At 42.6% G+C, this 25,641-nt stretch overlaps 2 protein-coding genes across 3 annotated transcripts; one reads left to right on the top strand and one right to left on the bottom strand.

Annotated features, from left to right (window-relative positions):
• The first annotated feature begins 940 nt into the window (after positions 1-940).
• Positions 941-7,310, top strand: zgc:114041 (uncharacterized protein LOC574425 homolog). Of its 2 annotated transcripts, none has more exons than XM_041937222.1 (5): positions 941-1,235; positions 1,772-2,019; positions 2,108-2,251; positions 3,102-3,884; positions 5,171-7,310. In XM_041937222.1, the coding sequence occupies exons 2-5, from the start codon at positions 1,818-1,820 to the stop codon at positions 5,341-5,343; spliced, it is 1,302 nt and encodes a 433-aa protein (XP_041793156.1). In that variant the 5' UTR covers positions 941-1,235; positions 1,772-1,817; the 3' UTR covers positions 5,344-7,310. The 2 variants fall into 2 exon arrangements, with proteins under 2 accessions (XP_041793156.1, XP_041793157.1); XM_041937223.1 differs by having other exon boundaries at positions 1,673-2,019.
• Positions 6,875-24,495, bottom strand: gldc (glycine dehydrogenase (decarboxylating)). Its single transcript, XM_041937221.1, has 25 exons — positions 24,115-24,495; positions 23,864-23,942; positions 20,725-20,860; positions 20,169-20,333; positions 19,544-19,621; positions 19,178-19,325; positions 18,499-18,695; positions 18,255-18,351; positions 17,975-18,080; positions 16,974-17,113; positions 16,472-16,552; positions 16,227-16,324; positions 15,215-15,299; positions 15,068-15,109; positions 14,760-14,902; positions 13,914-13,989; positions 11,878-12,003; positions 11,543-11,692; positions 10,773-10,885; positions 10,448-10,589; positions 9,761-9,872; positions 9,518-9,613; positions 9,174-9,346; positions 8,974-9,054; positions 6,875-8,022 (listed from the first exon to the last, which is right to left on the bottom strand). Exons 1-25 carry the CDS (start codon positions 24,400-24,402, stop codon positions 7,882-7,884), a joined length of 3,093 nt encoding a protein of 1,030 aa, XP_041793155.1. The 5' UTR covers positions 24,403-24,495; the 3' UTR covers positions 6,875-7,881.
• Between the last annotated feature and the right edge of the window lie 1,146 nt (positions 24,496-25,641).

The following is a 25,641-nucleotide window of genomic DNA, read 5'->3' as shown; positions in this document are numbered from 1 at the left end:
GTCTGCTTTATTTAAACGGTTGCAGAAGAAAAATTCCAGGTCGTTAAAGTGCATCAAAGTGTTACGTCATATTTGATTTCTTTCATGTAGCTACAGTGTAGCTACTCACTACATGTGTGTAGTTCGAGATGTAAGCCCAACAACATTGCAGTGCAGGGAGAAACATTTAAACCCCTGCAGAGGCTGATAATGCAGCATGTACCAACTAGACCTCATTATGTAACTGCAGTAACAGAAACCATGGATTAAGGGGGGCACATGGAGCGGTTCTCACCGGATGTCTTCACTTCACATTTTACACCGGAACTTAAATGTCCCAGAGGGGTGATTTAGGTTGCAGGTAGTTGTCTAATTAATACACAAAAAAGTAATGGTTTAGCAATGAATGTAATAATAACTGCTAAAATTAAACCTAACTTGTAGGAGTGGTGGAAACTATCAAAGTACAGGCACCTTTGTTCGTGAATTACAATCTTTAGGTTATTTATGTAACGTTACTACTCATACTCCACTAAATTCATTGCAAAGTATCGTTGTTTTATGGAGGTCTATTTCCACCCCAAACAAAACAAAAGACTGACTTTCTTTCAAAGTCAAAAGTAAATTATTCTGCGATAAGTACCTTTTGTAACTAAGTCATAATTATGAGATTTGGCTTTGCAGATTCAAGCAGCAAAAACAAATTCAACTATAAATAGACTGATCTCTCATAAGAATTTTTACAGAATTATTCCCTCATTTTCCTTTGTGAAGAGCTTAATCGAGCCAGCCAAAAGCACTGGCATTTATGGACATTAACCTCCTGCTGTTTTAACACAAATACATGAATTGATAGAAACCATATACGTTTAGACACTTTATTTTGAAATCCGGATGTTGTGTACGCTGCGGATCAGCTGCGGCTTGACGGAAGCGGAGGACGTTTGACCGGTGACCGTCGGGTGCGCTGCTGATTTTAATAACTGCCAGCTGTTGGGACGAGTGTAGACGGCTGCTGCAGTGACGCTTGTTTGATAAACGCGAAGAAATGAGACCGAAAACCTCCGTTTTGACTGTTGCCTGTTTTCTGCTGTCTCAATGCGTGTACCTTAATACCTTAAATCCCTGAGAAACGAGCACTCTACAAATTGACGGAGCGCAGATGCGATTTCACCGCAATATTAAAGGGGACGTGAGCTTGTAGCAGGAACACAGATATGCTGAGGACGCCGGGAGGAGGACGGTAGCGAAAAAAAGTAAGCTTGAACTTTAAATAAAGGCTGGTTTTTCTTGTTTAAAACTGGTTGAGTTAGCTAGGTGCTATCATACATTACGCTACTGTTAGCTTAATTTGAAAAAAAAAAAAAAAAACCGTTGAACTTAAAGTCTTGTGCGGGAAATTAAGAAAATGTTCCACTTGTGTTCACTTTTGTTCCCTCAATTTTTTTTAGTAGCCAAGGTTTTAAGTGCTGTACTTTATATTTCTGTGCTATCGGCCTGGTGTTTTGCATTATATTCGCTTTTTTTTAAATAAAAGTAAAAAATGTTAGAAAACTCCTCTAAAATAGGAGTTATTGCTGAACTGGTGTGTTTGAGTGCATGGCCACTGTGTAAATCCAACCTCATAAAATGCTAGAAATCTCTTTTGAAGACAGGCAACACGACCCTTTTTTGTTTAATCTGTTTGACACAGTTCCTTCCAGCGGCTTGTTCCTGTATGTATGTGCACTTTGCATATTCATTTTCATGAGCCGTGGCCACCCTCGAGCTTTATTTTGTTGCTGCATGACAGCCATTGAGCGCAGGCAGGAGAGCAGCCTGCGGGGTAGCTGCTGGAGATGCAGTCCAGGAGAGCCGCGCCTCCTGATGGGGGCTACGGCTGGGTGGTGGTCGTGTCAGCATTTTTCATCATGGGCCTCACTGCTGCCGTCCTCAAGAACTTCGGCCTCTTCTTCCTGGACATCCAGAGCCACTTTGGAGTCCCCACCAGCACCACCTCGTGGGTCACCTCCACAACGATTGCCGTGTTTCACCTGGGAGGTAAATGTCTGGTTTTCAGCTTGAAGTTCTTGATTTTTTTTTTTTAACCTCAGATTTGTTTATAGTGGTGCTTTAATGTTCTTCCCAGCTCCAGTGGCCAGTGTGCTGACCTTACAGTTTTCTCAGAGAGTGGTCATCATAGTCGGGGGTCTGCTGGCTGCCTCGGGGATGTTGCTGGCATCTCTGGACCTCAGTCTGCCTTGGCTCTACCTCACTTTGGGCGTCCTGCAAGGTAGCACGCTCGGGACATACTGTCCGCGCTTTTCACCCGATATGCTTGGTTGGTTTTAGTCCGAGGAATGACGGATTAAATCCATCACCTGATGAGACACTGTGCTCACGGTGTTGTTAACACTCGGCTGCAGTGGTTCCCAACTTCTCCAAGAGGTTTGGAGATAAATCTGAATGGTCACAAGCTGATTAATGGGGCAGAAAAGAAAGACGTGAAACTGCTGCACTGTAGTCTTTGTTATTTGCTGAATAATTTTAACTTTCCAAGCCTGTTAACAGTTGTTCAAATGGGAAAAAAAGGGAAAGGAAAGGGAACACCATTTCAGGAAACAAAGGCAAAAAAGGATAAGATACATTTGACTATTTGGGGGGGGTACTATCATGTGCCAGATTGAGTTGCTTGGGTCATTTGCTGCTGATAGTCAGGACAGTGAATGTGAAGGCAGTGATACAGAGGGAGAACAGATCCACTTTGTTTCAGAGGCAGCTATGTATGTTTTACCATTTCCACCAGTTTGATCACAACGCCTTGGCCTCTTGGAAACTGGAATGGGCATTTTTTGACAGTTTATTGACATAACAATTAAGCAATTAATTGAGGATTTAATTGGAAGGTTAATCGACAATGAAAATAATAGTTAGTTGCAGCCCTAATGCATATGTTTTGTGATTTTATCCAATAACTCTTCTTCAGAAATCATATCTATCTTGGTGTTTTTATACCCAGATGGCATTAAAAATATCTCTGTAGCTCAGTTGAAGGTGATGACATTTTTTGGCTGATGCAAACAGTCTCGGATCTTACCGAAAAAAGGACTACATAGTTAAAGGTTTTAATCTTCTCTTTCAAGGAATGGGCATATCCTTATCGTGGATCCCTGCTAACAGCATGGTGAGCCACTACTTTGTACGGTGGCGTCCCATCGCCTACGCCATCGCCAGCTCAGGAGAATGCGTCTTCGCTGTCATGTTCAGCCCCTTCTTCCAGTGGCTGATTGAGATGTACAGCTGGCAAGGTGCCTTGCTCATCATCGGAGGACTTCAGCTCAACCTGTGTGTCTGTGGCGCTCTCATGAGACCTCTGGAGACTGCCCAGAGCCCGCTGCAGGAACCCAAAGGTGGTCTGGAGCGCAACAACGGCCCGCTCCCACCAAAGAGGAAGGTTATCTTCCAGTGCTCCCTGATGAGAAAACCTGAACTTTTCCTCTACATTCTGTTCGCCATCTTTGCAGCGGCAGGGTTTTTCATCCCACCTCTCTTTCTAGTGCCCTTTGCCAGCAGTTTGGGGATGGATCAGTACTGGCCAGCCTCGATCCTCTCCGTCCTGGCATTAGCAGACCTGGCGGGGAGGCTGATCTGTGGGTGGATAGCCAACATGAGGCTGATGAGGAACCTGCAGCTGCTCACCATGGTGGTCACTCTGCTCGGGGTGGTGCTCCTGCTGCTCCCCATCAGCCACAACTACTGGGCCATCCTGGTCTTCGCCTCGCTGTACGGATTCCTGTTCGGCTGCGTGGTGGCCATACACGTTACCTCCATCTTGGACATCGTAACCCTGGAGGGGTTCGACAGCGCACTGGGGCTCTTCATGCTGTTTAGGAGCATCGGTGGCTTTGTCGGTCCACCTGCTGCAGGTGAGCAGTCTACATTTATGTCATCAGGTAGAGAAACAGACTAAAAAAGAAAAAGTAAAGAAATGCAAAAAGATTTTCACTCACAGGCCATTCACTCACAAGACTCTGATACCAAAACAATGCTTTATTCAGTGCTCTCGTTTGTGGAATGTACATGAACTTTTAACCCTCTTTTATTTGAGAAGATCACACTTTACTGATGCCCAAAGTAAAATAAGGTGTCATAGCAGCATAAGAAATGGAAATAAATAGGCAGAACTACACTCAAATTCAAAGTTGAGATCTGCTCACTGCATTAGTGTTTAAAAAAAACAAAACAAATTTGCCTAATTAAGGCTTCATATGTGTCACAGCTTTTTTGGAAATAAACAGCAAAACCCAGAATTTTAAATAAATAACTGCTCCATTTTAAACCCAAGTAAATATTTATTTTTCTTTTTAATGGAAAGTTTAATTCTGGAATATCTCATGGACTGATGAATGGATTTCCATGAATGATTCGCTGACTTCTTCTCTTGCACCATCACATTGGTGGTTTTGGGTGAAATGTCTCAAATTTCATGTTCATGTCCCCCTCAGGATGAATTGTAATAACATTTTTTTTTTTTTAGAATACTTTGGTTCATGACCAAATACCTGCAAAACTGTTGACAATCCTCTCAGCTGTACTTTGTTTTTAGTAAATGTTAGCATGCTAACACATTAAACTAAGGTGGTAATATGGTGAACATTATACCTGCTTAACGTCAACATGTTGGCACCTTTGTGATCAAAAATTTGCTCAGATTCTTGTTGTCAATAAAGAGATGTTTTTTTTCTTTTTGCACAGTTTTTTTTTTTTTTTTAATATTTGGATGTTTGAATCTCTGATATTTAAGTAGTTCCTCAGAACAGGATGAGTAGTTTCTTTCACCATGTCATAATAATCACTGTGTTTAACAGGTGACACATTCTGTATCAGAATCTCTATGCACTTAAGCTTTGCACTTATTTCATTCTAAAAACAATAAGTTAGCACTTCTCAAAGTGACTCCTCCTCCCGTATAAAATGACTGGCAGCACACCTTCTGATAACACTGAGGTCAGTGATTTCGTCAGAATAGATGCATGCAACACATTTAAGAATTAAAATATGATATAGTGTGTTCATACAGTTAACACTGACATGGCACAAACTCCTCACTGCATGTGTACATGCTCCTGAGGGAATGGATACTTCTCTTCATTTATTCATCAGCACTGGCCCACTGTGATCCGCCTCTTGTTCCTCTGTGTTTCTGCTGCAGGCTGGCTGGTGGACGAGACCAATGACTACAGCTCCGCCTTCTACCTCTCAGGCCTCTGCCTCACTTTGTCAGCAGTGTTTGTCGTCCTGGTCGACCGCCTCGTTCAGAGGAGGAAAGCTGTGGAGTATGAAGGTCATCAGGCGATCCACCACGAGGACTGGGAGGCAGAATAAGTCAAGTGAGACTGTTACATAAGGATTTTTAGGTGCCAGACTGTTTGTTGCCTTGTTCAGTATGTGATCACATGTCAGCTGCTGGGTGGTTTTACCCAGCAGAACACCAGGGGTCCCGTCCACGGTTTTAAGTAGTAGTAGAGTTAGTAGTAGTTATCATAATGCCCAATGTATTTTAAGAAAAAATATAAACATCACTGTTAGGTTCTTTGAAGCTGGAGGAGTCCTGTATGTCATCAAGGTTGTAAACTACATGTGGGTCAGTCCACAGTGGGGAGCCGTGCCGTTTAAGGCAACTTTTCAGCCGTAAATAACTCATGTGTGTCTGGTAACTTCACTGCTGGCTGGCATGCTGGCCTGGCTCTCACAGAGCGTATTTTGTTGTCACAGTCGAGTTCAGCTTTTAGGATTTTTATTGAATGTACCTCTTGTTCAATCAAATCAGTACTTCCTATGCAATAGAGACTAAAGATGAAGTCTCAAAAGGAAATTAGGTTGAGTAGCTTCTTAATGACTTTTGACTTGAAGCCCAGGTATTTTTTGTTATTTTCTCGAATGAAATGCTGTAATACCAGTTCTCATGCGCACAATTGCACCTTTTTCCTCCTTGAAAATGTGACTTTTTAAAGGCATCTCACAGAGGAACTAATTTTGACAGATTCCTTCTGGTTTTGGGTTCCTTCTGTACCTTCTCCATGTTTTGACCAACTTGGTCTTTTTACGTTTTAAAGTTTTGTCTGAATATACAGAATGTTTTTTTTCATATCACCAGTTAAAAATGCCACATTTTAAGGAATACATCCTGGCACTGATGGTTTTAAAGTTATGATTTTCATGTCTGACTTGACTGTCCTGTCCTCTATATTATTTGTCTTTTCTGCCTTTCAACTGTCCCAAACCCAAAGGCAGATCCCAACCAGCCTGCTCAAGCTCTCAGGAGCTGCCCCCATGACATGAAACTGATACCAGGATGAGGATATTTGTAGGATCTTTTAGGAGTGTGGTCTGTGCTCTACAAATTACTCTAGAGTTAAAGTACAGTCATGCAATCTAATTAAGTTTCTTACGCTGAACTTGTCACACAGGCTAAATACTTTAATTTAAAATGAATTTTTAACTGTTTTACGAATGTTTTGAGGAGGGCTGCAACTATCACTTACATTATCAATAAATCAGCTTTTTCAATTGTTTGGTCTGTAAAATATCAGAAAATATTGGCCATCACAATTTGCAAAGCTGAAGTCTGTCAATAAATGTCTTGCTTTTGTTCGACAGTTTACTTTGTTGTCATGCTAGACAAAGAAAAGCTCCAAATCCTCCCAACCAAGAAGTGGGGGCAGGGCGGGGGGTGTTGGGCATTTTTTTAATAAATAATGTGTGAAAACATTTTGTCCAAAAGGTGCAGTTAAATTTGTGATGAGGGAAATTCTTTGATTTGTTGACATCATTTTGTCAGTGTGAAGGGAAGATTATGAAATTGAAGTGTTCCACCAGTCACCAATTTAAGCCTGTCTTCATAAAAACACATGAGCACACTTAAAGACAAAAATGTTTAATACCAATATCTTTTTTTCTACAGACAAAACAGTTTCGATTACAAAATAATTAACCTAAAATTAAGACTATCCTCGTCCACTATCAACACGTCCTAACACACATTAAGACATTTTCATACAACCGATGCATATTAACAAAAAGCCTACAATAAGGTACCTCCTATGTTTTGTCAGGTATTTGGAAACAAAGAAAAAAAAAGGGAAAGTCAAGGCAGCTATTTTACACAACAGACACTGAGGCACCAAGGGCATTTCTTTATAGATGTTGGGAGTCTAGAAATGAACTGTACTCAACTTGTAGTACAGTATTTCAGAGGTGTATTACAGAGCGGCCTCGGTGTCGAAGGGTGCACATATTTTGCAGCCTGGAAAAGCAAAAGTTGCACCTTTGGTCCATTGGAAGAGTTCGAGTCGGGGACAACGCCATGACCCCATTAAAAGGGGTGCAATCGGAAGAAGACCAGTCCCAATGTCCGCCTCACAGACTTTCACCTTTTTGTAATAAGTTGGCTGGGGCTCAGTTCCATTGTGAAATCGGCAAGTGCTTGGGGGCTCTCTTGCAGACTTTTCGAGGCCCTGCTTAATATGATTTTTGCACTGCTGCAGGCTCTGTTTGAAGGAATTGGCCACAATTTGTAGGCCGCTAATGTTCACAGAGAAAGTCTGAAATCATAAAAACAAACTCTGACAAAGCTGGAAGATAGCAACAGCAGCAAAGAATTTCTAGTTTTTTGTTTCACAGAGCCGGAAAGTATTGATTTATTTTTACCAAATTTATCGACCATGCTATAATATAGAGGCAATTATTCTGTGAGAATATCTGAAGTACGAGCCTAACACTTTACTGACGACAGAAATGCTTCTGCCTCATTTAATGTAGCATGTAGCCTCCTGATGTCACATTTTCACTGAGCAAACGGGTGTAAAGTCTGTGAGCTTTTAGAGCTCAGGCTGGACACTGGGACTGGACCACAGGGAGCATCTATGAGGAGGCTCTCTTCTCCTCGTATGGAGACTCGTAGGACTCCATGGGTGGGCAGGTGCACACGAGGTGCTGGTCGCCGTAGATGTCATCAATCCTGGAGATGCTTGGCCAGAATTTGGTCTCAGGCTTTATGAAGGGCTAGAAAGTAAGAGAGAGGATAAATGTGAGAAATGAGTATTATAATGGGGCTTATTACACTCTGCAGACATTAAAGTTATTTACCGTAAGGCAATAAAACAGGGTACAATAAAGTTGATCTGAAGTGGAGACAAAATCAAAAATCCGGACATCTCAAATTGTTTAGCTATATTGCAAAATAAAAGCTTAGTTTTAAGTTGGGCTGCAACTAATGAATCATACTGATTATTTTTCCAACTGTTTTGTCTATGAAATGTTTGAAAATTGTCCCTCAGTTTGTCAGAGCCTTGTTCTGTCTGATCAACAGTGCAGAAACCAAAGATATTCAAGTTACAATTATATTTTATAGAGTAAAGCAGTAAATCTTCACATTTAAGGAGCTGGAAGCAACTAATTATTGGCATTTCCGCTTGAAAAGATTCTTAGATGACAGTGTCTCTCAAAGAGATGCTGCTGGTGAATTCCTTGAAACGTAATATTTCAGTGTGTTCTGAAAAGCTGGTTTGCTGATTAAAACCAGGACCCTCATTGTCAAATGAAATCTGGAGTCTTTGTTCTTATAGATAAACCAGGAAACCCATAAATCAAGCTTACCTGAAGGTCACATAATACAGACATATTGACCTTTGAAAAGTATTTTATCATCAGCTCATAAGAGGTAAGTATTTTGCTAAACTATGTAATGGATCAACTTTAAGTTTGCCCTGATTTAGAAAGTGTAGAGATTGATGCAGCTGTAGAGTCTGTTGTATGTCAACTGAATAAAACCATAATAAATTAGACTGTTGGTCATTGAATGTCATGAATTCTTCAAGCTTTTTTTTGCTGAAAAGCATTCCAATTTTGCAGTTCTTACTTCTCACCACTAGATGGCGACACAGACAGTGAATTTCTTCCACAAAAAAAGTTGCAGCTGGGAGTGTAAGATGAAGTCAGAGGGATGACACTTACCAAGGGGAAAGCGGCGTGCTCCCTGGAGTAGGGCCTGTCCCAGTTGGAGGATGAGATGCAGGCCAGAGAGTGAGGCGCCATCTGCAGACAAGCACAGGCGAGGACCTCAGATGTCAGGCTGGATATCACGGCTTCATACATGAGCCGCTGTAGTGCATCTTTTTATCTCATACAAAAGACAACTGAAGCCATCAGCGTACCTTGAGCGGGTTGATCCGGGAGTCCATCCTCCCCTCCTCGATGTCTGCGATCTCCTGGCGGATACCAAGCAGGGCGTCGCAGAACCGGTCGACCTCAGCCTTATCCTCTGACTCTGTGGGCTCGATCATGAGGGTACCAGTCACCGGCCAAGACATGGTGGGTGCATGGAAACCTGGACACCAGCGCAGCAAAAACCAAGAAATCAGAATTTACTTTTTTTGGTTTTAAGAGCTCAAGACAAAAAAAACAGTATATGCAATGTTTAGCACAAGATACCAGCAAATACCGCAGCATATGCAGCATTGTATTACAATTAAGGAGGAATGTATTTGATTCAGCCTACCGTAATCTTGCAGCCTCTTAGCCACGTCAACAGCCTCAATGTTAGCCGACTTCTTGAACGGCCTCACATCCAGAATGAACTCGTGGGCTACAAAACCTGTTCGCACCAACACAACATTTTAAACTTTGACATAATCTACTATTTTGCTTAGAAGCATTTGTTGAACATTGATTGCAGACATCCCTGGAAAGTGTTAGGAGTACATCAGCATAGACTGAGAGATTAATGCTTTCACAGCTGTACCTTTCCTGCCTCTGTAGAGGATCTTATAGTGGTCTTCCAGCCTCTTGGCCATGTAGTTGGCATTGAGGATGGCCACCTCTGTAGCGTGAACCAGTCCTTTGGATCCCATCATCTAAACACAGAACACAAGAGTGATGTCAGAAGTAATCAAAATTACACAAGTTATTATTATTTATATAGAGTCAGGTGGAAAACACATAATTTCATCTGTTTTGTTTTTACCGTCATTCAGTCATGTAGTTGTTAAAATGTTCGTGTAATGTTTGACAAGGAAACACTAAAATCCTTGTTTACATGAAGACACAAGGACAGTTTGGTCAGTTCTTGAACAAAACGTTTCTTCAAAGTTGTTACATTAAGTTTCTCAGTTAGCCAGTTCCAAAAAAAAACTAAAAAGTTACAAAACTGAAGGACTTTAAGACCTTCCAGCTACATGCAGTGAAGTCCTGACATTCCTTCTCAGGCAGTTTATTACTCAGACAAGAAATTCCCACTACAGCCAGGTGACATGAACAACAACATCATGTTCTCTGAAAACATCAAACAAACGATCCTCTCAGCACTCTGTTTCCTCAGACTTTAACTAAACACTACCATTTGTCTTGCGTCCTTCATGCTCTGCTATTTTTGGTCAACATCTGTTGTCACGATACCACAACACGAACATCGCAGATGATCTGTGCTGACCTTAATGTAAGCCCAGGAGATCGGCAGGATGGCGCTGGAGCCCCAGGGGGCGGCGCTGATGGTGCCCAGCGAGCTGCCGCTGTCGACCGACTGCATGGGGACCACCGGGTGGCTCGGCAGGAAGGGGGCCAGGTGGGCCTTCCTGTTGAAGAGCAGGTAAATGTCATGAGAACAGTCTCAAGGTCGAAATGTGTTTCTGATTAATTGTGTTCCTGTTTTTACAGAATAAACATGCAGGTGTGTGTACACTCTAAACCGACTTCAAGCGCACATGAAACAAGCTAAACCATTTCATATTTAATTAATCGACTTTATGCTGACTCACACTCCAATCGGGCCCATGCCAGGTCCTCCTCCACCATGAGGAATGCAGAAGGTCTTGTGCAGGTTGAGATGAGACACATCAGAGCCGTAATCACCAGGACGACACAGACCGACCTAAAAAACAGGAAAATCAACAGTCTGTCTGCAAATTCAGCCGTCATGGTGACCAGTTTGGGAACTAGCATAAGTACAAAGCACTGCTCTTAACAAAATTTGGCTAAATTTGGCATCATCACAACATACAGACTAATTTGGAGTTAGGAATGCCTGACCTTGACGTTACGGGCAGGAAAAGTAGGCTACGACAGGTAATGATTAATTAAGTCTAAATTTGTTAAAGTCTCTGAAGGCCAGTCAAGATTACCTTATTATTTTAGTAGCTTTATTAATTAAACTTTTTTTTTGTTTTTGGCCCAATGACACAAACCACATGCAAAAATCTGTTCATTTTTAATAACCAAAATTCATTTGAATATCTAGAGTAATCTCAAATTTCCCCTTATTTTGATCTGCCCCATTATTTAAGAGTCATTTCCACCAGCAGCAAAAGAAGGGGAGGGTTGTATCTAAAAGTCAGAGGGGGCAGGGTCTGTAAGCCTGTCAGGGATTGGTGGAGGTGGTGCTGGTGTAAAACCCATCATGTGCATATTACAGAGGCTCTGGGTTATCTCTTTCCAGCATGATAACACACACCTGTAAACCTTTATCGCATTAGCCTTCAGTTTTCACAAGCAGTATTTTACTTTCCATGAACGACGCCTCTTCTCTCACCTGGGCGTTCATGTTGGCGCCATCCAGGTACACCTGGCCACCGTTCTCGTGAATAAGATCACACACGTCCCTGATGTGCTCCTCGAACACACCAAAGGTGGAGGGGTAGGTGATCATCATGGCTGCCAGACTCGCCTTGTGTTTATCCACCTGGAAGAGAAAGGCAGGATTTAGGAGACAGAAACATCACATTACTATAATTACATTAGAGTGAGACCTGGGACTTCCCAGTGGTGGTAAATACATATAATGTCTTATTTTCATTTTTTTAAATAATGCTCAAAATGTATCCTGACATTCAGCCACTGGTATGAGTCAAACAGTCCCGCTCTCACCAGGCTCTTGAGGTGTGCCAGGTCGATGTTGCCGTCCTTGTCCACCTCCACCACCTGCACCTTCATGCCAGCCATCTGAGCGCTGGCTGGGTTGGTGCCATGAGCTGACTTGGGGATCAGACAGACCTGAAGTGCCCGGAAAAACACCCGAGTCAGACATGAGCTAAAAAGATGATAGTGAGTGTAAAGAAGTTGTGACGTATTTGTAGCCTGGATGCAAATGATCCTTTAATTTAGTGTGCGTAAGAACAACTTTCTGACTAATGTCCTTCTGGCTGTATTCCAGTCTCCATTCAGACTGTGACTGCAAGATATCCTCTCATTATCCACTAACAGCACAACATGCTCATATTAAGACAGGATGTTGATATAATAAAGGATTTGAGGGGGCTGAGTGCAGACCAACAGGCTTTGAACCACAAGAGCTGAACACATTTCATCTCCTTAAGTGAGTGAGCAAAATCTAACAATGCTGCTTTGTACAGAAAGGAGAGCTAAAGAAAGTCAGAACAGACATTTCACAGCCTAAATACATTAAGTCCAGTATCAGAAACAGCATGCAAGGGGTGGCCTGGCCTCTCTCCTGTCAATCAATATTAGGCATACTGTTTTTATATTGCAGAATAAACATATATATACAAAAAGAGCAGGGCCTTAAGTTTAAGTAAGGCTTTTTTTTAGTCTGTGTGGGGAAATGCTGTAACTCTTCTAGGTTGAATTTTAATCCAGCCAACACCCACCAGTGGCACTAATGTGTAACTGGACACTAATTGATTTTATCCCTTATTAGGGTGACACTTCTGACATTTTGCAACTCAGTCACATAAAGAAACGGGCGCACTTAGACCTGTGGGTTGGGTAACATTGACGAATGAATGACTGGGAAAACACAGCCGAGCCCGTCACAGCAGTCTTAAAACCTCCAAATATGGAATCTTGAAAGCAGCTAGCCTGCAGCGGGATTGTTTTCGGCCCCTTTGTTTGCACAAATGGTTGTTAGTTTGGACCTTGACTGTTTCAAGGGACCAGGCCACTATCTAAGATGTACTAATGAGGGAGCCATTAAAAAACAAAGGCCAATTTGAAGTGCAGGAAAAAATACTTTGGTCAGCCAGTCTTTAATCTGAGGGGATGCTTTATCTCGCCCTGCCCTCGAGCTACTGCTAATCAGCACATCAGGATACCGAAGGAATTTCCGAACAGAATGCCTGAAACACCTTAATGTGTGTCGTCAAAGTGAACTGTAGTCACCTGGGTACAATAAACCCCACCGTTCAGAACTCAGGCTGATAGGGCTCATGCACTTCTGCTCCCTATTAACCTGTCAGTAGGCATTCAGTCAGCATAATCAATGAAACTACTGAATCATTATTAGACATCAGCCCTGTACCTGCAGCGTCATGAGAAAACATGCGTCTTAGAACAGCCACGAAACAGCTGTTTTATTGCCTCTAGAAGCATTTTAAGGTTTTATTTTGAATTGGGTTTGTGCACCAGCTAAGGCTTCATATATTTTCATTTCTTTTCAGGATCATTTCAGGTTTACATGCTTTGGCCTTCTCTTTTCCTGGCAATAAAAATGATGAGCAAGTTAAAATGACGATTTGGTAAATCCACTTTTATTGCCAGGAGACACTTAGCTTAGTTTGGCACGAAGACAGGCCACTCCGGCTCTGTCTTAAAAGTTACGAAAACCACCTACCAGCTCTTTCAACGCTCAGAAATTAACAACAGCAGACAGCAGAGACTACAGGAAGTCACTGTGCCCGGCAAAGTAATAGTCTCACACATTACGCCGAAACTTCAGTTAGTGTTTAAACTATTTAGGTGCATTTATTTCTCTAATTAGCTGTGGGACACGGGCTCTGACTGTCACATTCCTTTGTGTTTGCTGGTAGTGCAGATAATCTGGAGACTGACTGGCTTGGTGTTATTAAATCCCATTATCCTGACATAACAGTAATTCACGCTGATTTCTGGTATGACTGCAGTCCAGTTGAGCTTTTTTGTTCCCTCAGCAGCAGCAGCACACTTACACTTCGCGCGCTCTCTCCCTTTGAGTTCAGGTATGCTTTTATGGCAGCCAGGCCAGCGTATTCTCCCTGAGCGCCGCTGCAAGACAAGGCAAACACAGCCGTGGTCATGTACTACACACCTACACACATCCTTACCTCAGCACAGTTCAAAGAGCAGGCTGCACACATTACCAAAAGGGGAGATGGGATGAAAAGCCAGCAGCATGATAACTCTGCAGGCCAATGAAGCATGGTGCGCTATCCATAAACCCTCTGCAGCTGATAAGTGGCGATAGACAGCAGAGGTGGGTGTGTGTGCTCACTCAAATAAGGCGTCGTTTGCACTTTTCTACCCTCAGTGAGAGTTCTGTTAACTGCAAAGCACACACGCATAACAGACTGTAAAATCATGATTTTATTTAAGCTGAGTAAATGGTGACAAATCTGTAAATCATGCAGTGTCATAATCAAACATGCTGCAGGTTACAGGGGCCAGAATTGTTGATGATCTACAAGCTTGACCCATTTAAAAAAGATTAGATTTTAATGAAATTCTTCTCATATGATTTCAGGGGTAAAATGATTTACAGAAGGAGAAAATGTACCTTTTTGACCCGATGTTTTTGTTAGGAAACGTCTTAAATTTGTTAAATAATGACTTATGGCAGCTTCAAGGCTAATTAAGAAGTAAAGCAAAAATTAAAATCAAGCTTCACTTTACTAAGAATGAGCAAAAACGTTTCAGGGAAAAATTAATCCTTGATGAATTGGTGTTGCGAACACCGCTTCGTGATGCACAACGGCATTCAGGTGCAGGTCGGGACACGAAGGTATGCAAATTTGTGCCGCATGGAAGGTGGGTCTTACCTGTTTGGCTGGAAGGAGATGCTGTCGTAGCCAGTCACCTCACAGAGGTCCCTCTCCAGCTGTCTGAAGAGCTTCTGGTAGCCATCCGCCTGATCCAGAGGCACGAATGGGTGGATGTTGGCAAACTCCCTCCAGGTGATTGGCTGAAGAAGGGGAAGCGACAAGAGACGCAACTTCCTAAAACCACTTCATCATGACCATGGAACATCTCTATTACACCTGGACCATGTGATGAGAATTTCCTCACGAACTCCTTCACGCATCGTTGTAAAGATGCAGGCATTCGTCAGATCTGCTGAATTACTCACCATGAGCTCTGAAGAACTGTTTAGCTTCATGGTGCAGGAGCCCTGAAAAAGAAAGCAGCACTTAAACACCACATAACTCTCGCATCCGTGTGGCATGAGATGAATTTCACTTCCGAATTATCTTGTTCGCCTTCAGATAGCACTGACCAGTGGTATCATGCTGTGCACCAGGGAGATGTCCTTGTTCTCCAGACGCTTCATGTATCGCACGATGTTGGTCTCAGAGTGATAACTGGAGAGAGTAAAGAGTAACCAGAGAGGCACATGTAGGCTCACCTGAGGACATATTATTCTCTGTTCCAATATTTGCTGTCGCTACATTCATGCAAAATTAACAACAGCTATCTGCTTCCTGAGCACATTATTTAAAGTTTGACTGTGAATTTTTTCAAGTATGTCACAATGGGTATGTTATGACCACTGTTTTGATAATTAATGAATCACTTCAGTCATTTTTTGCTGTTTTACTTTGTCATTTACGATGGTTAAATGAAGAGTCTTTGGGGTTTGTGCCGTTGGCTGGACAAAACAGCCTGAAGACGTCACAATTTTTCAGAATTTTAAATCAATTGTGAAAATAATTGGCAGATTCATTGATATTTAACGTTGCAGCTCTGTTTCTATTGCAGAAATAATTGTCACAATGCTTAAAAACACACTAGATTCTTGCTCTCCCAGCACATACTCTATTTTAAGTAATAAATGAATAAATGAAGCCAGATCTTGGAGGATTGCTGGTGGGCATTAAGGCTAACAGCAGCTGCATGTTTATTACGGGCAGCAGGGGTTAATTACATGGCAGTTGTTTGAAACATTTTGGGCTGTTACATCATGTAATGATTCCAGTGTGCAACCACAATCATAAACTGAGTACTTAAAATGCTCTGAAGCAAATCAGGCTGTTAGCTACGTAAGCAAGAAAACAGATTTAACACCAGCAGCAGGTGCAGCAGGATTTAAGATCAGATGATTAGGAAGGAAAAGTCTAAACACATTTTTATCCGTTATGTAATGTGATGATTTAAAGTCAGCAGTTGATACAAGCAGTCAACAATCAATATATATTCTGATAATTGTAGCCCAACATGTCATAAAGGCATAGAAGTGGTACATCTGTGCAGTGTGTTATCATTGGTAAAGTGCTGCACGTAACACCAACCTGTTAAAGACCTGGTGCGTGAGGTACTTGCTCGTCCGCTTGAAAGGACTTCCCATGATGCCCTTCACCCGCTCACCCATCTTCTCAGCGATCAGCTCCTGAAAATTTTGCATTTTGGACGAGAGCAGGTGGCATTTTACTTTAAAGCCACTTCTATAAATAACAATCACTATGCAAGCCTGAGGCAAAGACACTGGAGATGCTGACTACGTTTAACAGATAAAATATAAACGACGGGGACGTACGGCTGAGGATTCACAGCCAAAGACCCAGAGCAGGTCGTCCAAGTCCCGCTCAGACACCGTCTCATCCAGAGAGACACCCAACTGTTGACAGAGAGAAGGATGAAAACAATTCAAAATATGCTTTTAACAACAGCAGGACTCTCATGTTCAAGTCTGTTTATCTGGCGTTATAGATCATTTCAGATTACTTAATGTTAATGTACTTAATGTTAAGAATGCTAAAAATAATTTAAACATGAAAGTATTGACAAACACTTTATTCTCTGTATAAATTATAGGCGTTCACTGCAGCACTCAACAGCTTCGTGACACGAAAGCATCTCCTCCCATTTGAGTGAGAAATTGAAACCACAGAAACCAAAGGCATTCTGGATGAATGTCAAAGATGGTTGGTTTTACCTGCTGAGCAACAACGGCTTCTCATGATGGATAGCTCCAGAAGCTGCGATGCTTTTATTTAATTAAAGTTGCTAAACCAGTACAATACAATGTTGACTCTTACCACTCCCTCAGTGTAGACTCTCAGATTTATCTGCCGCTGAGCAGCTCTCTCAAAGATGTCTTTTGCTGCCACGCTACAGTTGATCTTTAGAGTGTCGAAGAACATCTCGCTGTGCAGCCGGTGTCCTGCTCTCTTCAGACCTGAAGCGAAGCGACACGCAGTTACATACAGCACATTCTTTAGATGGATGTAAAAAAACTGAATAAATGTGTGGTCATCTGTTCATACAGGGTGGAACCAGATAAGAAAAGCGGAAGGATGTGTTTTTCACATAGTTTTTCGCATCTTCCGCAATATGCATGATGCCATATTCATATCTTGCTGTTTATCATCTGTTTCCCACTCATACTGTTTTCACTTTTCACGCAGTTCTGTTGAATGACGCATCTTTTGGAGCTTTCATGGCACAGAATAGACGTATAATTAGTGATTAGAGGCTTGTCTCTTTCAGCCTTCTTGCTTGTTCTAAATTTGAACAAAAGCCTACATATATTTTATGTTAGCAAAACAACAAATATCTGTATGTTGTGTAGCCGTATGGATGTCAGCATGTTGTACAGATTAAATTTACACCTACTTAAGATCCAAACACAATATGAGCCAGACTACCTCCAGGTGCGGTCGGGCAGATCTGATCCGATTACGCATTTACACTTTGCATTAACATGTTTTTTCCTATCCAGATAAGATTTCCAAATACAAAACACATTTTAATACCAGGCATAAAGGGGAGCAATGTGTCAGGTGCAGTCATGAAAGCATGCTGACAAAACTTGACATAATAAAAATGACGCATCTCATTACAAATGAATGAAATTATTTATTGATCGATCAATTTCTTTCTTCTGTCCCCTCACAGGTAATATTGGATTGTTTTGATGTTGACAAAATTTGTGCTGCTAAGGAAATTCACAAATTGGTGGATATGACAGCGCCCAGAAAACGATCCTGGTGCGGCATCAATAAAAGCTTGATTTCAAGTCAAAAACAAACAAACTTACCTTCAGCGAGGATCAGAGCAGCGTTGTGTGTCCTCTCAGCGATGTGTTTGAGTCCCTGAGGACCATGATACAGTGCGTACATTGCAGCCATGTTGGCTAGCAGGGCCTGGGAGTCAGAGGGTGAACACCAGGGTTGAAAAACGTATTAGTTAGTAAAAAACAAAAGACAAAAAAGACATTTATTACTAAAATGAAAGCGAAATTCTTTCATTGGCGAATTATTTCCCTTGTTACTTCACTTTGTTTATATGATAAAAACTAAATGTGAGTCTGGTCATACCTGCGCTGTGCAGATGTTGCTGGTTGCTTTGTCTCTGCGAATGTGCTGCTCTCTGGTCTGCAAAGCAAGCCGATACACCTCCTTACCAGCTGCGTCTCTGAAATGTAAATATATCTGTTAAACAGTTCCCAAAGGAAGCTTTTGAGTTCCCTCCACTGGTTTTATTATGAAGCCCTGTCATTTTCCAAAGCATATACTGAATTTCCCTCTCAGGAATCATTCAGAGTGTTGGGTGCTGTCTCACCTGGTGACTCCAACCATTCTGCCAGGCATCATCCGGACCAGGTTGTCTTTAACAGCAAAGAAGGCAGCGTGAGGACCGCCGTAGCAGAGAGGAACTCCAAACCTCTGGGAGCTGCCCAGTGCAATATCAACGCCAAACTCCCCAGGGGGACGCAGTACACAGAGGGCCAACAGATCTGTGGCACAGCAAGCCAACGCCTGGGCAGGGATAGAACCAGTGTATAGTCGAGTCAGTGGACATGTCAGGGACAACTAGTCCAGCTAATCTGTAGCAGCTGGTCTGCAGCCATGTCACCTATACATCAGCATTGAGCACTTCCTGTACAAATTGGTCCAACCCCAAGCAAATCTTGATAATGGCCTATACACAAAGAATTCTTATATGTAAATATACTACAGTGTCATCAGCATAAAACTTTAAGTGGTGCTGCTGTGAAAAGGGGGCATGCAATCGCTTCGTCGAGACACCTCAAGAATTAAGTCTAGATACAGACACCTTTCTTTTGACAGACAGAAATCACAAATAAGTCTATTATAATCACAATATGTCCTTTCTGGGCATTCAAGGTTAAAATTAGTCAAATGGTTACTTCTGCTTGCCATCAACTTACACAATAACCAAAAAGCATGTTTGATGCTTTCATTTGTTTTTGTTTTTTTAGTGGTTAAAGCTCTCTTACCCCTCCCTTGTGTGCCCGGTCCACAAGACCTGTGAAGTCCTCCACCTTGCCATCAGTGTCTGGATACTGGAAGAGCACACCGCTCACATCCTTCCCGCTAAAGTCCATCTCATGAGGCAGCTTCAGCACGGTTTTCACTCCGATGTAGCTGCAACATAACAGTGAAACCTTAGAGGGTACTCCACTGAAAAAAAAAGTCATTGTTGATTTCTGAATAAGAAATGTGGGTAGTACACACACTGACCACCTCAAAAAGAAATGGTGTGTGTGGTGGTTTTCTGTTTTCATACCATGAAAATGGTTTCTTGATATGCATAACTTTGCTTCCACAGGGTATCTTGTATGTTAACTGTGTGCAATACATACTTGGCTCTGGTCTGCACCACAGCAATGGTCTGGGGATGGCAGCGAGGGTCAATGTAGAAGGTTCTTCTTTTGTTCTGTCTGTGAGGAGTAAACACAAACAACTGGTCATCGTGACCATTGTGGCCAAACGTTGGAACTCAGGCCTGTCATACTGTACAAATTACAACTTCACTTAAAACCTCTGCTCCAATTTCTACATAAACACTGTAAATGTCATTGTACATTGTTTAAACATTATTTATTTTATATTTTTGCACTACTTCACTTATTGTTCAGTCTTTTGGGCTTATTTGTTTTTTTCTTTTTTATCCCTGTTGAGCTGTGCAAGTGCATTGTTTAAACCGGAGTCAAACTCCTTATATGTGCACACATCTTTGGCCATTAAAGTCCATTCTGATATCCCTTCCAAGTAATTTGTGAAATTTTTGATCCAACAAACTACACATATGTTCGAAAATGCATATACGTTTGCTTACATTCTTCTTGTGGCTAAGATGTTCCCAGTGTGTAACAGTAATTAACTTCACTTCATATGCTCAGACTCCATTTCACAACACAATGTTAGCAGCCATGATCCTCCACACCGCTGCTTGTGTTTATGAACAGCACATCTGCTTGTGAATACCTGTGGCAGAGCTGCATGGCCTCAGCAGCAGCTGTTCCCTCGTCGAGCAGGGAGGCGTTAGCCACAGGCATGCCGGTGATGTCACAGATCATGGTCTGATAGTTGAGTAGTGACTCCAGGCGACCTTGAGAGACCTCGGGCTGGTAGGGTGTGTACTGAGTTACCCTGAAGACATGGCAGATATAATGAATTAACAGAGCGAGTTTGGAAACAACAACAAGAGCACAAAGTTGGTGGTATTCAAGGAAGCGAGACGGGACTGTGGAATGCATTGTATGACTCCCCCGACCTTAGGATTTTGGAAAAAAAACGTGGGCAAGGATGGCTGAATTGGATCTGGGTGAAAGAAAATCTTGTTCAGCAAAAAGCCTCCTCAGCTCTCACATGAGTGAAGTCTTACTAACATCGAGTCACAAGGGTTCCTATTAAGGTCACGTTACTGTGCAGAATCATGACATTAGAAACATCATTAGTTATCTGTGATGGTCAGACAGGAAACAAGCTTAAACACTTTTTTTTTTTTCTTTTTGAGGGAGGATCATCTGAGGGCACTCACCAGCCTGAATTCTCCAGGAGATTACGCTGGATGGGTGGTGGTACTGAGCAGCTGTAGTAGCCCATGCCGATGTAGGACCTCCATACTTTGTTCTTTGACGCAATCTTCTGTAGAGACTCCAGAATCTCATTCTCACCTGTAAAATATTTCATTTGTGGTTATGATTTGATTGTCTTGAAGTTTCAGTATCAGACACAGGCCAGATGAGACCAAACCCCCAAATAAATACGGTTTTGTCAGTGTAATTGGAAAATTCAGTACAGTAAGTAAGTCACAATGGGCTGCAAAGTTTAACCTCACAGGAGTCTTTCATCTCTATCTACCGCACAGAAAAATGATCACGATAGCAACGAGGTATGCAGATTTTAAGATTAAGAAAAAGAAAGCCAGATCAGATCAGAGATAAATATTGGCTCCTCCTGAATCAGAGAGAATATGTCAAATTAGTGTAACCTCTGGTTATAATTAAGATTTATACATAAAACAACTACAGCTTTTCAAGTACAACCACCTTTTCTTTAAACTTGACGCAATGTGACTGTTTTTAACTGTGTTCCATTTTTTGTTTTCTCATGAATTATGTTTGTGTGTATTTATTCTGTTTGAACCGTACGCTCGACATCATTGGAAATGAGGAAATTTCCAGATTTTAAATAAAGGTTGAAAGAATGAATGAATTCAGTTTGGATTCCTGTCCAAAAAAAGACCAAAAAAAAAAGAAAAACCAATAACAACTTGTCAGAGAAGATATTTGAGAGAGATCTGATGAAGACCATGCTGTCTCTCATGTGAGGAACTGGTTGTATAACTAATAAGATAAGAAGATCTGTGTGGCATGTGATCAGTTAGGGCTGCCACACACCCCTACCCACAAATCACTAGACTTTTTTTTTCAAAGTAAAACTGAGCATATGCTTTAACAAAATATCACAAGGGAAAAAAACGCACCTTACAACTGAAATAAGGATGAGACGTCAATGCAAAAACAAGATATTTCTGTCCATCTCACAAGCAAACATCAAGAGAGGAAGGACACGCATGGTTTCTTTCTCGATGGGCAGTTATTTAGCCTCATTCCCCGGTGCTGTAAGGAAGCTCTGCCAATGCACAACCAGCCTCTGAGATTCCTCTGGCCCTCCTAGCTGCCTAGCAACTCCAAGGAATGGACAATACTGCCCGTCCCAGCCGAGAGCCCTGACTACTCCTGTTTTTAGAAAAGAAAGACACCTTTAAGTCTTCGGTGGTGAGAGGGATTGTAGCTAGTGTACAAGTGGATATTTACAGCTTCTTCCAAAGGCTAAATATTCAACTTTTAAAACTGTTTCAAGGTGTTGAATCGGACAATTCAGGACAGAAAATGACAAAAATAGTGATTAAGGATTATCAACAGGTTCAGGGTGAGTCGTGAGCGTGCATTTTTGTGTGTGTATGAGTCTGTTTCAGCAGGGAGGACTGCTTTCCCATGGTCCCGGACTTCTACAGGGCAGCAAAAAAAGCCTGATTCAGAACCATCCAGGAGGTCTATTGTTGAAGAGAGAATCCCTTGCTGGCTTTGCAAACTGAAGCCCTCCAAAGCTGAACAAGCAGAAAACCAGCACGGCCTCCAGTTTGTTCCTTCAGCATGGCTTGTTGCATTATGAAACCTGACAGAGTCAGAGGAGGGGTCGACACACGGGTGGAGTCAGAGTGACTAGGTAGCACGGAGGAGCCCCAGCACCTGAGGCTTTGTGCTTTAATGGCAATCTTTTCCACATGTTGGATTCTCCGGTGGATCTCTGCTGTTAAAGCCGATTGCCTCAGACGAATGACGGTCAAATCAGCGACTCTAGTTTATGGTTGCAGAGTCATGCAATAGAGTTGTGTCAGCATTTATTTATCATGCACACACAAACACAAGGCGTCTCAGCACACCTGAAGTTAGTCACATTATGTAAGAGAGTCTACGCTAGGGCTGGTAATCAATATTACAGTTTATCGACTTGCAGTGGTATCATATTGGGACAAGATTTTATTTAGAGCCGAAACGTCTATGAGTCGATCAATAGCAAATGTATTTTGATAATTGGCTAATCATTTAAGTTCTTTTTTTCTAGCTAAAATGGCCAAACATTCCCTATCTTCAGCCGCCGTGATTAAAAAAAAGGAATACACTTAGTGAAGACTTTGTTCTCCACATTCATCATCACATATATCTGATTCATCATGCCTTGAGACCAGAAAAAGATGCTCTTCTCATTGCTGAGATGCTGAATTCAACCCTGCTGGATCCTCTTCATTTTGCACATCTGCACACTCAGAATAGTGACAGCATAATAATCGCCCCAGTTCAACATACGAACACAAGCCTCACTCCAAGCAGAAGCCTGTGTGCATTAGCAAACACATCCTATATCTGCGGCCAGTCATCATTTATTCAGATTTAACCAGGGCTTAACAGAGGGGTTATATCTGCTACTGTGGCTCATTCACTTAATTCACTGCCTGATCTCTTGCATTGTGTGCTGGAAATCCCTTCTGATAAACACGACTCTTTCCTCTATCTGTGCTTTAAATAACAAACTCGTTTTAACGGTGGATCTGGCGCTGAAATGTGCGCACGGAACAAAAGAAGAAGGGGAAAAAACGCTCAGGCAAATCATACCCAAGTCACCTTATTAGGAACCCCCTCGGCTGTGATGTAATGTGAACGCTGTAACCAGATTGAACTGGACTTGGGACCGGAGCTCAAGGCTAAACTTTACACTCCAGTTGCCATCCTATGAGCATCGGCTTCCCAACAGGAGATTGGTGCCGCTCGCCGAGTTTCGCAAAAACAACTCCAAATATGTTCAAAGGAAGACTTAACAGGGGAGAGCGCTCCACGGCACACAATAGAGGTGCAACCTACATTTCAGCCACTCACTTGGCTTCATTTAGCGCCCGTTTCATGTGGGGAAACCTCACCGTGCAAAAATAGCAGGAGATACTGGGATAAACATTGTTTTCCCACATGCATTTTGATGACATGCACCGTTTTAAATCGGGTTTTGGCGCTATTGCATCATGTTTGATCGTGCACCCTTTCAGCACTGGGATGCGAATGTCACATAATGAGGTTGTTGCATCAATAACAAATATGTTTCCATGAGGGCAAACTTACAGACTGGATCATCCATTTTCATACTCCGCTGCATGCGGATGGACTCTGGAACTGTGTTTTCGATCAACTGGTCGATCGACTGCGAGAAAAAAAAGAATCATTTATTGAATTAATAAAAGCGCGCAAAGCATAGCTACGAATAGCAAAATGTCAAGATGCTGCTCAGAGTGATTGTTTCCACGATGAAATGAAGGTTTAATAAAGAGGAGAGTTGATGGGGGGGTGGGGGTAAGCAGTAGGCTAAATCTTACCTCGAGTCCCAGAGCATCCAGCATTTCTCTTTTCTCCCTCTCACCTGGACCGATGTGCCTCTCTGCAAAATCATCGTGTCTGGGTAATATTCGCTCTATCTGTCTAGAGGAGACGGCTGCAGACGTCCTCAGACCCCGGGCTGCCGGACTCGGGGATGCCCCGCTGTTTCGGGTCCTGCACTGAAGTTTCCAAACCACGCGGCTCTTGTCACTCAGATGCCTGCACGGTGCGCTGGGCTTCACCGACTTGGCCAAGAAGATCCCCCAGGACCTGGCGCAGCTCTGCATCTCTAAATCACTTTGCAAGACAAGTCTGCAAAAACTGGTGACGCCTTGTCCTTCCCCTCGCTCGGCAGAGCTTCCCCCCACTGAGACTGATGCGATCCCCGCAGGAGACTCTGCCAACTCCTTCAAACTGCAGAGTTTATACAACTGCACAGTTGCACAAGAGCGGGCCAATCAGCGCGGAGATGCTGCGTGACGTCGCGAGGAGCCCCGGTCAAACAGCTGCTAAACTTTCTCACGTGCCCACCGTCACCGACGAAGAGGAGGAAAAGGCCGTAGATATATCGCTCCAGAGATATCATGAGCGAGGCTCAAAGTCCACCCTGAACGCCGAGCCTCCATACACTTTGGTCCGGCGTGCTCAGTGGCAGCGGGCGAAGCGGGGCAGGACATCATGACACGCCGACCCTCCAGGCATTCACCCAGTGGTCAGTGAAGAGGCATGGGTGGTTGCTCAGTCCTACGTTACAAGCAGAACAGAAATGCATCGCATTAAAACACACTGTCAGTTCGCTCTAATACTATACGGACAAACAAGCCCACACAGAGTAACTGCTGGTGAGTCATCGTGGTTTATTGCTTCACAAGTCTTTATAAAGGAATGAGAAAGTCCTCCAGCAACTTCCAGTGAAGACCAACCTACTTTAGACCTGCACACATCCAATGCTGCAAGTCTGTGGGAAGAGAATGGGCCTGTGATTGCGCCTTTAGTGATGCGACTGGAAGCAGGAAGCTGTGAATGCAGGTTTAACAGCCCAAGGTGCATTTAGGACATGCACATCAAGATCCAATCAGCCACACAGGTCAGGGAGACGTGTCCAAACATTTTTTCCTCTTTAACTAAGTCTGTTAAATAAACCTCCTTTCTTTTAGTTAATCCCTCACACGTGCTTCCCTTTACTTGCTGTGGTCTCATAGCGGGGCCTTGACAAGAGGGAAAGCAAACGTATCAATAACTGCACTGGAGGACGAACACAGTTGATTTTATTCAATCAAACTGATCTCACGCTGTAAAATCTGCTCCAAGCTAAGGGAACCACTGAAACTGTCATAAATATGATGAATGATCACAGAAAAAGGCCTGAGGCTAATTTGGGCCACAGTGTATTAAATTAGATGAAACAAACTATCCCTTGTGGAGCAATTGCTTTACCACAGCAGAGCAAGATCGTAAAAACAGATTCACGTTGGCTAAACTCAATGAAAACTACACAGCAAGTGAATAAACAGCAGCAACGGCAC

This window comes from Chelmon rostratus, chromosome 5 (genome assembly GCF_017976325.1).
Source record: "Chelmon rostratus isolate fCheRos1 chromosome 5, fCheRos1.pri, whole genome shotgun sequence".
NCBI classification, from domain to species: domain Eukaryota; kingdom Metazoa; phylum Chordata; class Actinopteri; order Chaetodontiformes; family Chaetodontidae; genus Chelmon; species Chelmon rostratus.
This window is presented reverse-complemented; position numbering and strand designations above follow the sequence as displayed.